This window comes from Mesitornis unicolor, unplaced genomic scaffold (genome assembly GCF_000695765.1).
Source record: "Mesitornis unicolor isolate BGI_N332 unplaced genomic scaffold, ASM69576v1 scaffold18199, whole genome shotgun sequence".
Classification (NCBI taxonomy): domain Eukaryota; kingdom Metazoa; phylum Chordata; class Aves; order Mesitornithiformes; family Mesitornithidae; genus Mesitornis; species Mesitornis unicolor.
Genome location: NW_010205466.1, coordinates 13,555 through 26,009, shown reverse-complemented (window position 1 = coordinate 26,009; position 12,455 = coordinate 13,555). Strand labels below are relative to the sequence as shown.

The window sequence follows — 12,455 nt, the reverse complement described above, 5'->3', positions numbered from 1 at the left end:
CTGCGGACACGACAGGGGACAGCCCGGGGACAGTCAGGGACGGCCACCGAGCAGCGCTGAGCACCCCTAACAGCCGTGGAGATGAGGGAGCCCAAGGGAGGGGGTAAAATCCCTATTTCCATTCCCAAAACGCCTCGAAGGAAACGCTTCCACCCGAGGGTGCATCCTCCTCTGGGTCTCCATGACCCCACTGAAGCTGGGGAGCACCAGAGGAGGTGACACCCAGCTCGGAGGCAGCATCTGGGCTTAACGCCCCGGGGAAAGGCAGCACACGAGGCTGGAGGAGAGGGGAGCAGCTCCGGTGCCCTTCAACCCTCCCGCGGAAACGAAGGGATTGCTCGTGCTAAGCTGGTGGCATCGCCCCCTCAAAAACCACGGCCGCCCCTTCGGCGGAAATCAAACTGCACCTCCCCACGCGTCGGCAAAAATCAAACTGGACCTCCCCACGCGCCGGTTCACGCCGCTCAGAGCCAAGTCCAAAACACAGCCCCGGTCCCCAGCGGTTTGGGGATTGATAAATGTGAGGATGAGGAGGTTCCCCACCTTCCCCCAGCGCAGCCCCCTCTGTGTCTGCAGCCCGGCGGGTTCCTCCCATCACTCGCACAGGCAGAGCAGAGCCAAATTTAATCCTCGTTTTCCTTGGACAGGCAGCGCCGCGACAAACAGGGCAAGGCACCACCCGTGTCTGCCCAGGGAGCTTTTTAACCACTCCCCTCCACATCCCCAATGTTTTTAATGATGCAGAAAAAGGGCCCAAAGCCAAAGCAAAGCCTTGCTTTGAAGTGAGCTTAAACCTGTGCTAGGGGAGCTCTCCAGTGGCTTCCAGCACAGCAGGGGCTCTGCCACCAAGCCTGGCTCATTTAAAAGCTGTCTCCCAGCTGTAACCCAAGTCCACACCACAATTAACTGCAGCCCAGCCAAGAGGTGGTGGCTACGGCATCTCTGGTGTGATCCCAAGCACCCATCCAACCGCGTGGCCCCAGCAATCGTCCCCGTCCCAAAGCGCATGCAAGGCCCCAGAGCAAACCCGTACGGACCTGAGTGGTGGCCGTGATGGAGAGGACGAAGGTGGGAACGGTGGAGCAGCTCAGGTTGAGAAGACGGCCCTAGGAGACAGCAGCAGGAGTTGGCAGAGAGCTGAGCTTGCCCCCAGAGCCAAACCAAATCACATTTCAAGGTGGGATTCACCTCTACCCCCTCAGGTCACAACCACAGTGCAGTGATTCGAGGGCCACCCATGGGACCAGAGCATCCAAACTCTGCCTCAGTTTCCACCCTAACCCTTAGCTTTATGGCAGGGAAATTTGGTGGTCCCTAAGCAAGAACCAGTCCCTCCCACTGCCAGGAGAGCTCAGCTGGGAAGAGGAGACACCCAGCCCGTTTGCTGCATGGGAAACCCTGCCAAAGGGAGAAGCAGACGGCATTTGGACAGCTCCCGGCTCGGAAGAACAGAGCCAGATGGCACCTCTGCAGTTGCATGTGGTACGTGGTACCCTTCCTGCCTCAAGAAAAGGAAAATGAAAAGGATAAATAAGGCAGGAAAGCCTTTCCTGAGCTCTGAACCTCCTCTTGGGTGTCCCAGCACCTTTCCAGCTGGTGAACCCTCTGTTACAAGCTGTGGCCCAGCTCTCAGCGCACCTCAGCCAGCAGCACCACCCGTTTCCCGTCCGGCCAGATGACGTGGTCCACTTGGGAGCGCACCCGCTCCCAGGTCAGCTCCGGGGTCCGGAGGCTGGTCTGCAAGAGCAGGAGGAAGAGGTTGGGGTCATCACAGGAGGATAACGGGGAGGACGCAGCCGTCGAGGCCACAAGTGGACTCACCACATCGATCTCGGTGTTGGAGTGGCCCATGTTGCAGACGATGCAGCTGTTTTTCATCCGATCCAGGTGCTCTCTGGTCACCACGTTCTTGTTTCCTGCAGGCAGAGAGGGCACAGATGAACCCAAGGCAGCGGGAAAAAGAAATCCCTCGGATTTCTCCTTCCCTGCATTTGAGTCAGAGAAGCTCAGCTTGGGGCAACATCAGGACGAGAGCCCTCCTGGCTGTGATACATGGGACGAGCGCTGATCTTTGGTCCCATGACTTCACCAGGCTCTAGGAGACCCCAAAATACCCCTGGGGACACATGGCCACAATGTCCCTGCTCCTAGGGACAGAACATGACTGTGGCCAAATAGAAAATTGGGGAGAGGAGGAGGAAAAGCTCTTGCTGTTGTAAAATGAGCAGCGAAGGGTCCTCCATCCCCAGCTTCCCCAGACCCCTTCAGACACCACTTTGGGAACGACTGCTCCTCCTCAGCCTCACCCATGGAAGGAACCTTCCCCATCCCTACCTGTGCAGGTGATGACGACATCCACCTGACGGATTACTTCGCTCAGCTTCACCACCCGAAATCCATCCATGCTGGCAAAAAAGGGGGAGAGGGACCACGATGAGGAGGAGAAGCCTGTTCCCCTCTCTGCCCCAGGCCAGGAGGGGTCTCTCGGTGCTGTATGGCTGCTGCAGCAGCTCCAAATTGCTTGCACAGCAGCCAAGCTCTGCTCTCACACCCCCAGGGATGCCAAATGCATGAGGAAGGGCTTTGCAGGTGTTAAATCTGCTCCCAAAAATGTTGGAGGAGCCGGGGGATGTGTGGAGCATTCAGCCAGCCCTGCATGAACCTCGAGCAGCCTTCTCAAGCCAGCCAGGGCAGACACCTACTGCCTGGTACCCCAAACTGAACCAGCCCTGCCCCACCACCCCCCCCAAGATGTGTATCCTCCAAAATCAGCCACAGATCCTCCTGGCTCTGGTTCGGGAAAGCAGAAGAGATGCCCACAAGCACCATGTAACATCTTACCACGCTTGGAGAGCGCAGATGGGGTCGATCTCGGTGACGTAGACGATGGCTCCCAGGGCTTTCAGGGCAGCACAGCATCCCTTGCCGACCTGCCAAGGCAAAGCGTCAGTGTGAAGATGAGCACAGGACACACCAAGTGCCACAAGCCCTTCCTTAAAACTGCCCGAGATGCTCATCCCAGCATCTGCCCAACGCCAGGAGCAGCTCAGGGATGGAGCTGGCGAGTGGCGCTCCTGCTGCAAGCCCAGATTCCCCTCCAAGGCCACCACAACTGCACAGCAGGAGCTTTCCAAACCCAACACACTTGCAGCCTGCACAGCCCCAGGATTGCAGGAGCCCTTCTGAGCTCTCCTCCAGGAGGAGATTAAACCCAGCACAGACAAGCACACATTTTCTTTGGTGCTCAGAGCTGTCCTGCACTAACTGGGGGACAGATCAGGGGACAGATCCTCTGCCCCATGCCTGCACCAGCGCGGGGGAGAGCAGAGCTCCTGTAACAGCACCTCTGCCTCTATCCCTCTCGTCACGACAAAATTAAACTGGAGTGTGGTTCCCCATGTCATTGTCCCACAACTGGCCAATCTGCACATACCCATGCTCAGACCCACTTTCTGACCAGCAAAACGATGCTGGGCAAGAAAAACCTTCAGAGAAACCCTCACTTATCAGCCAGCTCCAACCTCAGGTCTACTGAAAACAGCCAAAGTGGGAGCGCAACCCACATCCAAAGGGAAAACCAGTGAAGGTGGAAGGACTCCCTTGTTTTGAAGAAGTCAGTTAAACGTGGGACAGGCCCTGGAGACTACAGCTCCCAGCACGACTCGTGGCTGGAGACACAGACGCCTCCCCAGAGCACCTGGGCAAGAGCCAGCGCAGCTCCTGGTCGAGCAGAGCCGGGCTGCAGTGGTGTCTAAAGAAATCAGTAAGCTCGGTAAGAGCGTTTGCAGCTGCTGCCAGGCCCTGTGCAGCGCGGGAAGATAAACACCCACGCAGACAGCGCACAGATGGAGGGAAGGTGTCAGCTCCCGGCTCCGCGCTCTCGCAGGGCAGAATCATTTACAAGTTCGTGATACCGCTCCCCTCTGCCAGAACATGATCAACCAGCGAGATGCTGCCTGCCCCTCCGCCTCCTCTGTCACAGGCGCGGTGACAGCCGGGCTGGATGCTGAACTGGGGCCAGGGGAGCAGATGGGAGCACCCATGGGTAGTTGGAATTCAGGCCAGCGTTCCCAGCAACTGTCGTGTTTGCAGCCCAGCTAATCTGCAGGCAAACTGGGAAATCTGGTGCTTGTTCTAGGAAGATTGCCCTGGTAATCGCTCACCAGGTTTGAGCTGCTCCTATATCAAGGGTGAGTGGTCTTTGCACATGGAAGAAGCAGGAGATGGCTCAAGGGGGGGCTGACTCACAGCTCTGCCGCTTGTGAAACTCACCTCCCCGTAACCACAAACCACCACTTGCTTCCCTCCAAACATCACATCCGTGGTCCTCTTCAGGCTGAGGGACAGAGAGAGACCTGTGTTGGGATTAGTCAGGCGCACACCACTGCAAGAGCCCCCAAAAGCAGCTCCTGTGAACACACAGCGAGGGCCAAGCAGCAAAGAGCCCAAGCTCTGCTCGAGAGGAGCCAGAGCCGAATCTGCCGGGGTGAGAGTAACAGAGTTGGACTCACCCATCTAGGATTGATTCCCGGCAGCAATATAGGTTGTCGAATTTCTGTTTGGTGACCGAGTCGTTGACGTTCATGGCTGGGACACACAGCTTCCCGGCCTTGGAGAGCTGGTACAGCCTGGGAGAGGACAGCAGCAGGTCAGAGCAGAGAGCAGCAACCCAATGAGAGATCTTCAAATCGGCCTTCCCAACCCACCTACCTGTGCACGCCAGTCACGCTCTCCTCCACGATCCCTCGGATCTTCTTGAAGATGTTGGGGTATTTCTTATAAACCCAATGGGTGAGGTCCCCGCCGTCATCCAGGATCTAGGGAACAGGCAAGGAAGAGCATGGAGCAGTCAGGACTTCCACTGGGAAAAGCACTCGCTGGGGATAGGACGGGGAAAAAGAGATGGAGAGCATCTTCAGGCACTGATGGAGGGGGTTTTGGGCAGAGGTCTGGGGGCCAGGGCTCCTGGGTTCCCCTGCTTGCCAGCAACTCGGGGTCTCCTCCAAAACACAGAGGATTTCTTACCCCTTGCGTGGAGCTGATGGATCCTAACAGGGTTGTTCTGCCCCTGCTATTGCTCTGCAGCCTGGAAACGTGACCGCAGGCAGCACTAACTAAACAGGCTGAGATCAGGAGGATGCCACATTCATGGCCTGAAAGCAAACGGTGGAGAGGAAAGGCTGCGGGAGCTGTCATGGCCCGTTGACACAGGCTGTTGCATCATTAGTGACCACGGACCATGCACCACGGCAGTGAGAGGCACCATCTGCTCCCAGCAAGGGAAAGGTGCCCTGCAGAGACCCCACTCTCTGTGGGAGAGGGTGGGTGGGATCTGTGTGAGAGAGGAGCGGTTGGGGCAGCTCCCGCAGGGCTGATCCTGAAAGGAAAGAGGCCCTGTGGCTTCTCAGGGCCAACTCTGAGGGGAGAGGTGCTGTGGTTCCTCAACTTGTTGGCAGCTCCAGCAGAAGATGCTCCCATGCCATGGGACCAAACCAACCCAGGACACTGCCTCTGCAGCTCCCACAGCCCCCACGGTTGCCCCCAACCCAGCTCTGGTTGCCATTCTCCAGGACCCTCACTGTAACAGGGGCTCAGAGGCCTTTGCAAAGCCCAGGCAGCCCCAGCAGGCTCCCAGGGAGCGAAGGGTGAGGAGCATCCAGCAACCACTCCATGGAGGAAGAGGAAGGGCTGGAAGAAGGCTCATTACCATGTTGGCCTGCCAGCCATCTACGTTAACACAGCGGTCAATGCACCACCAGAAGTCATCCTCCGACTCCCCCTTCCAGGCAAACACGGCAACACCTAGGAGAAGAGGAGCATCCTTGGCCTCTGCCGAGTTCGGCAGAGCTCTCTGCTGCTTGGCCTGCTCAGAAAAGCCAAGGACTGGAGGGCCAAAGGGCCACGCAGGGACCAAACCGCAGCCCACGACAGGACCAGAACTACTTATCCCTCCCTAAAAAGTCCAAACCGTTCCTCAAGCTCCAGAGGGGACACAGCCACAGCACCAGGAGGGGCTGGAAGGACTCAGCTGTACGAGTTCGGCAGAGCTCTCTGCTGCTTGGCCTGCTCAGAAAAGCCAAGGACTGGAGGGCCAAAGGGCCACGCAGGGACCAAACCGCAGCCCACGACAGGACCAGAACTACTTATCCCTCCCTAAAAAGTCCAAACCGTTCCTCAAGCTCCAGAGGGGACACAGCCACAGCACCAGGAGGGGCTGGAAGGACTCAGCTGTACTCCCCAGCTTCTGCCAAGGCAGCGGCCACTTCATTCTGGGTGGAGTAGATGTTACAGGCGGACCAGCGGCACTGCGCTCCCAGCGCACACAGCGTCTCGATCAGCACCTGCGGGACAGCGGCATGAGCGGCAGGCCTGAGGCAGCGGTGATGGGCACAAGCAGGCCCAGGGCTGTGGTGATGGGCACAAGCAGGGCCAGAGGTGCAGTGACAGGCACAAGCTGGCCCTGGGGCAGTGGCAAAGGGCACACGCAGGCCTGGGGCAGCGGTGATGGGCACAAGCAGGGCCAGAGGTGCAGTGACAGGCACAAGCTGGCCCTGGGGCAGTGGCAAAGGGCACACGCAGGCCTGGGGCAGTGGTGATGGGCACAAGCAGGCCCAGGGCTGCGGTGAAGGGCACATGCTGGCCCAGGGGTGTGGTGAAGGGCACAAGCAGGGCCCAGGATGCAGTGACGGGCACAAGCAGGGCCGAGGCAGCCCCCCCAAAACAGCCTTGTGCAATGAGGAACCCATCAGAGATCGGCTCCAGCATGGGGAAACGTGGGCAGCGGAACCCTTCCAAGGTGTTTCCAGAAAAGTGAAGGTACCCCAGGCTGAGAACTTAAGAAATTTTTGTTCCCTGGGGGTAAAACATGTCTGTCCCACCCCAGACACCCCAAAGAGGCAGCCACTCACCGCAGTCTGGGCCGTAATGTGGGTGCAGCCCACGATTTTAGCTCCAGCCAAAGGCTTCTCCCCTTGAGCCCGTTTCCTGAGTGAAATCAGAGCAGACATGTCTGCAAAAGGAACAGAGGGGTTTAATGACAGCTTAGTCCAGAAAGTCTCTCATTTCTGGGGTCTCACAGCCTACGTCCAGCCCCATGGTGTTTGCTCCCCATCCCTGGCCTGGTAGGTCTGTCCAAAATGGGATTAAAAGACCAATGTCACTTGACAAAGCCACTCAGGACACAGCATCCTCCAACCACGTAACAAGAGAGGTCTGGGATGGGCATTGCCCAGGGAAGGCATCTGATGCACCCCAGTCACCAGCCCTGCAGCAGAATCACGGAGAAACATCTCAAGAAGATGCAAACAGCTTCGGCAGCACGTGTCCAGAAGGAGCCCAAAAGCAAAGTTACCCAATCACCCCACTAGAAACGGTAACTCAGCTTCCCACAAGCCTCAGGGGAAGGGGCTGAGGCTCAGTTTTCACATCCCCAAAGGCACTGCAAGATCTTTGCCCATTGAGGTTTCTCATCCAAAGCCACCAGAACACAACACCCTGCAAGAGCCCTGCTGCTGTTAGGAAATGGATGCTGTACATTTGCTGTCACGTCTAGCTCCTCCTCACATCATCTGTCGATTTAGGGGGGAAACAGAGGGTCCCCGAGGCTGTAGCATGAGTTGTGGGAATTGCCATGGCTCAATCTGTGGTCTCTGAGACCCCCACAGACCCCACGTTTCACTTTTACCTTGCTCGGCGATCTCGATCTCCCGGCGCCCGAACTCCGCCTGCTTGATGTTCTTCACGCAGAAGTTACTGCTGCCCTTGGAGTTGGTTTGCTGCTTCTCGCGGGGGGACACCTCGTCATCAGAGCTGTCTGTGTAGGAGGCAGCTAAAGCCAGGAGAGAACCCCACGTTAGCCCAGGTTCAGGGATTTCTGCTCCGTTTCGCATCCCGATTTTCCAACACGCACGCGTTTTGTGCTCTTGTTCAGTAAAATAACCCAGAGATAACAGCGTTGTCAACTGGAAATCAATGCCTGAGCTTCAGCAACCCCAGAATTATCCCCTCTGTGGTCAAGTACAACACAGCAGCGTGGAGCATCCTGATACATGGTGTGAGCAGCGCCTTCACGGCGGCACCAATGCTGGATTTGCAACCCCAGAATTATCCCCTCTGTGGTCAAGGACAACACAGCAGCACGGAGCATCCTGATACGTGGTGTGAGCAGCGCCTTCACAGCGGCACCAATGCTGAATTCGGGAGAGGATTTGGGAGAGGGTGATGCAGGGACGAGAAGCCTGGCACCTACCGGAGCTGTAGCTGTCGGTGGAGGACTGCGAGATGGAGCGGGACAGGGAGCGCCGGCCCGTCTTGGTGGGGAACTTGGTGAACTCCTGCATGTCATCTGCAAACTGGATTTGCTGAGAAGAGCAAAGGAAGAGAGGGGTGAAATCAGGAGGTGCTCCCTGGGGCACAGCACCTTTCCACGGGCCCGTGGCTCCCTTCGGTCCACCTCAACTGCTGCGGTCACAGAATCACAGAATCCCAGACCGTTAGGGATTGGAAGGGACCTCCAAAGCTCATCCAGTCCAATCCCCCTGCCGCAGCAGGAACACCCAGATGAGGTTACACAGGAAGGCGTCCAGGCGGGTTTTGAATGTCTGCAGAGAAGGAGACTCCACAACCTCTCTGGGCAGCCTGGGCCAGGGCTCTGTCACCCTCACTGAGAAGAAGTTTCTTCTCCAATTTCAGTGGAACCTCCTGTGTTCCAGTTTGTGTCCGTTACCCCTTGTCTTATCATTGTTTGTCACCGAGAAGAGCCTGGCTCCATCCTCGTGACACTCACCCTTTAAATATTTAAATGAGCATCCCCAAATGCAGCAAGGAACAGATGCCAAGAATTAACCCTCTTCCTCCGCCTGATCATCACCAGGATAAAACAGATCTGACACTAAACATGTGAAGACAAAAAGAGCACCCAGTGTGGCTGAAAACACCCCCTTCAACCCATCCCTGGCTCCCTAAACCTCCTCCAAGAACGCCAGACCACTCACACAACTCAAATACAGCTCCTGCCTCAAACTGATGGATTTCAACCCAAAAACGCAGCAGCGAGAGAGCTGGGGTGGTCCCAGCAGACACTGGGATCCCTGGCACTGCCAGGGCTACTCCTCGGGAGCAGAGCATCCCCCGCAGGTTGAAAACACGGCGCGTCCTTCCAAAACCCACACTAAAAGCAGGGGGAGGAAGAAAAACCTCATCGAGAGAACATTTCAACAGAAAGCAGTTGACATTGCCCTGCCTCGCAGTCTCCTCTGCGTTACAGATGTTTCCATTGTAAGAGGAGCCCAAAAACAGCCGCCCCTCCTTCCTCTCTCAGCCAAGGCTGCGGCACCTACCACCAGCTCATCAAATTCAACCGCGCTGGGCCAAAAAGAGGGGGAAAAATAGCTCCCAAAATGCTGGACTCATGCCATGTGCCCAGCCTCGTTGCTGCTTCTGCAAGAGAAAGGTGAGGGGGATGAAAGGGAATTAGGAAAAGCACCAGTGAACCCAGTTCCGATGGTCCCTTGCCCAGCACGGCGCCGTGCAGGGGACCCTGACACAGAGCCCCTCTGCTGCAGGATTTAAATTCGACTTCTTGATTTAACAGAGATGAGAGGTCCCAGCGGGGAGCAGGGTTAACAAAGCATCTCCGCGGAGCTGGAGGAAACGTCCTGAAGACATCGGGATGATGCAAAGAGAGGGTTTTTCCATCCCACAACCAGCTCAAAAGCTTTAATGTGGGAAACAGCCTTTGAGGGGAGAAGAACAAAACCATTTAGTGGAGATGATCCAGCCCAGAAAGGAGGGATCTGTCCAGTTTGGGGTGTCTGCAGCACCAGTATGGCCATCTGGGCTTTAAAACAGAGCCCCAGGTCCTGGCGAAACCCAGTCGATGGGGGTTTTCGGCAGCTCCTCCGTACTGGAAACGTTACAGCCTGGTATCTGCTTCCCAGACTTCCCAGCTGACGCATGCTGCACGGATTTGCATTACTGGAAGGAGTGGGAAGGGAAAATGGGGTTGGCAGGTTTGGTTTTGCAAGCGGTTGAGGTCACTTGGTGCAGAAGGAGGAACCAGAGGGCATCGTAACCGACAGCGCTGGGAGAGCCGGTACCGAGAGACACGGGAGCAGGAGCACTTGCAGCACACAGCACCAGGCAGCAGCAGCAGCGTCCTCAGGGCACGGCAGTTTCCCAACCAAGGAATGATATCGCTGGTATTTATTCCGTCTGTTGCTTGGATCCACCTTTCCTGGACACCTCCGTGTGGGCAAATCGCTCCTGGGTACGTCCAGGGTGGGGGAAAAAGATCAGTGGTGTGAGAAGAGGACGATTTCCACCCCTTCGCACCCACCTCTTCCTCTGGAAATTCATCAGAGGGTGCTGACGTGCCCTGAAAAACAGCTGCTGGCGTTAAAACCGGCTTCAAGCGTTGGCTGATGAATCCTCTCCATCTCAGGGTGGGGTTTCCAGGGAAGAGATGAAAAAAAAACAGATAACCCCAGCTCTGCTGCTCCGGCCCAGGGTGCAAGTGGGTGTTTGTCCTCGCTTACAGCACCCAGGACATGGGAACTCTGGGCCAGGGCAGTTCCCTGTGGTGAAACGTGGACCTGGGGTGTTGGTGGCAGCAGATCCCATGAGCCAGCAATGTGCCCTTGAGCCAAGAAGGCCAACGCCATCCTGGGGTGGATGAGAAGGGGTGGTTGGAGGGCAGAGAGGTTCTCCTGCCCCTCTGCTCTGCCCTGCTCACACCACAGCTGCAATCTTGTGTCCAGTGCTGGGCCCTCAGCTCAAGAAGGACAGGAACTGCTTGGAAGAGTCCAGCAGGGCCACAAAGTGATGGAGGGAGTGGAGCATCTCCTGCTGAGGAGCAGCTGAGGGAGCTGGGGCTCTTGAGCTTGGAGCAGAGGAGACTGAGGGGTGCCCTCATTCCTGGGGATCCATTGGGAAAGGGCAGTGTCAGGAGGGAGGAGCCAGGCTCTGCTCTGGGATGGCCAATGCCAGGACAAGGGGCAATGGTCCCAAGCTGGAGCACAGGAGGTTCAAGCTGAAGATGAGGACAAACTTTGTGAGTGTGAGGGTGGCAGAGCATGGCCCAGGCTGCCCAGAGAGGTTGTGGAGTCTCCTTCTCTGCAGACACCCAAAGCCCTGGCCGTGTTCCTGTGTGACTGCTCTGGTGATCCTGCTCTGGCAGGGGTTGCACTCGGGGAGCTTTCCAGGTCCCTTCCAACTCCTCATATTCTGGGATTCTGTGGTGCCTGGATGGTTTCATGGAGCAAAGCGGCTTTGCGATGCAATGGGATACAAAGGGCTGCTGTGCTCCCCATAACCGAGATGTACTGGACACCAGCAGGGGGGTTTGGAGCCAGCTCCAAAGCACAGTCCCATATTTTAGGGAGAGTTTGAATCCTGACCATCACCGCTAAAGAAACCAAGCGCTGAATTAACCACAGTAATCCCCGCCGTGGCTTTACCAGAGCTCAGCTGAACTCTGCAGCTTAGCAAAATCTGCCCTGGCTAAAATTATCAGCAAACCCTGCCAGCAGCTTCCAAACCCGATGAAGCGTTCACACATCAAACCCCCACCTCCCCGGCCCCCAAAATAAACTCAGCGACCGGCAGCGAGGAAGACGAGGGAGCACGGCGGGCGGCGACGTGCGCTGCGTCACCTTCCACGTGCGGGGCTGCTTTAGGGCACCCGAGAAAATCTCGTAATCCCTCGGCTCGTCACGGGAATCGGAATGAGCGGCATCCCCGGCCAGGGGCTGCGGCGAGAGGGGACCCGGAGACTGCGGAGAGCGCGGTGGTGAATCGCATCCCAAACCTCATCCCACTGGAAGCGGCTTTTTCAAGCGGGTGGAGCGCAAGGGTTGAAGAGCAAGGAAAATATTTTCCTGGCCCAGCAATTCCTGAGCGAGGAGGCAAACCAGCGATTTCTCTGGGCAGAAACGGAGCCGGGGCCGTTTTCCAGCATCGCTTCCCCCTTACAGGACATGGGGTCCTTGCAGAGCCCTGTGCCAAACGGGCAGCTCCTTGCGTGGTGCAAAGGGGTTTTTTTAGGCCGTGCCCTGTAGGAAAACACCAGGACCTGATTTCTTCTGCCCAGCGACGCTGGACGCTGCTCCCGGCTGCCCCTGCCAAGCCTGAAGTGCATTTTCTCCCCTTGTGAAACCCATTTCCAGGCAGATCCGATGCTCCCCACCAACGTCCGCTCTCCTTTTCGGCTCAAACCACCCCCACAGGTGCTGGGTCTGGCGCAGTGGAGGTGGTGCTGGAGCATCACCCGTGCTGACCCAGCGCTGCAGCCCAAAAAGGGTCAGAGGAGGTGGTAGTGACCCCCTGGCCCTTCTAAGGGGGCCACCCTGCGTGGTTGCACTGCCTGGTGCATCCCAAAAAAATCACTGTGAAGCCGCTCAGCTTCACCGAGCTTCTCCCTATGTTATAAGGTGTGCACCCAAACCCACGTGTCCTCA

General features: G+C 57.2%; 1 protein-coding gene across 1 annotated transcript in view; it reads right to left on the bottom strand.

The window, feature by feature from the left end:
* The window catches only part of AHCYL1 (adenosylhomocysteinase-like 1), a 12,927-nt gene extending 1,380 nt beyond the window's left edge, over window positions 1–11,547 (bottom strand). Inside the window, exons 1-15 of the mRNA XM_010191436.1 lie at window positions 11,527–11,547; window positions 8,249–8,360; window positions 7,685–7,828; window positions 6,909–7,009; window positions 6,230–6,341; window positions 5,708–5,802; window positions 4,711–4,817; window positions 4,512–4,628; window positions 4,273–4,336; window positions 2,842–2,930; window positions 2,335–2,405; window positions 1,822–1,916; window positions 1,639–1,737; window positions 1,034–1,106; window positions 707–708 (exon numbers count right to left, since the gene is read on the bottom strand). Coding sequence (XP_010189738.1) covers window positions 707–708; window positions 1,034–1,106; window positions 1,639–1,737; window positions 1,822–1,916; window positions 2,335–2,405; window positions 2,842–2,930; window positions 4,273–4,336; window positions 4,512–4,628; window positions 4,711–4,817; window positions 5,708–5,802; window positions 6,230–6,341; window positions 6,909–7,009; window positions 7,685–7,828; window positions 8,249–8,339 — 1,260 coding nt within the window. The 5' untranslated portion in view covers window positions 8,340–8,360; window positions 11,527–11,547. The remainder of the gene's footprint in view (window positions 1–706; window positions 709–1,033; window positions 1,107–1,638; window positions 1,738–1,821; window positions 1,917–2,334; window positions 2,406–2,841; window positions 2,931–4,272; window positions 4,337–4,511; window positions 4,629–4,710; window positions 4,818–5,707; window positions 5,803–6,229; window positions 6,342–6,908; window positions 7,010–7,684; window positions 7,829–8,248; window positions 8,361–11,526) is intronic.
* Between the last annotated feature and the right edge of the window lie 908 nt (window positions 11,548–12,455).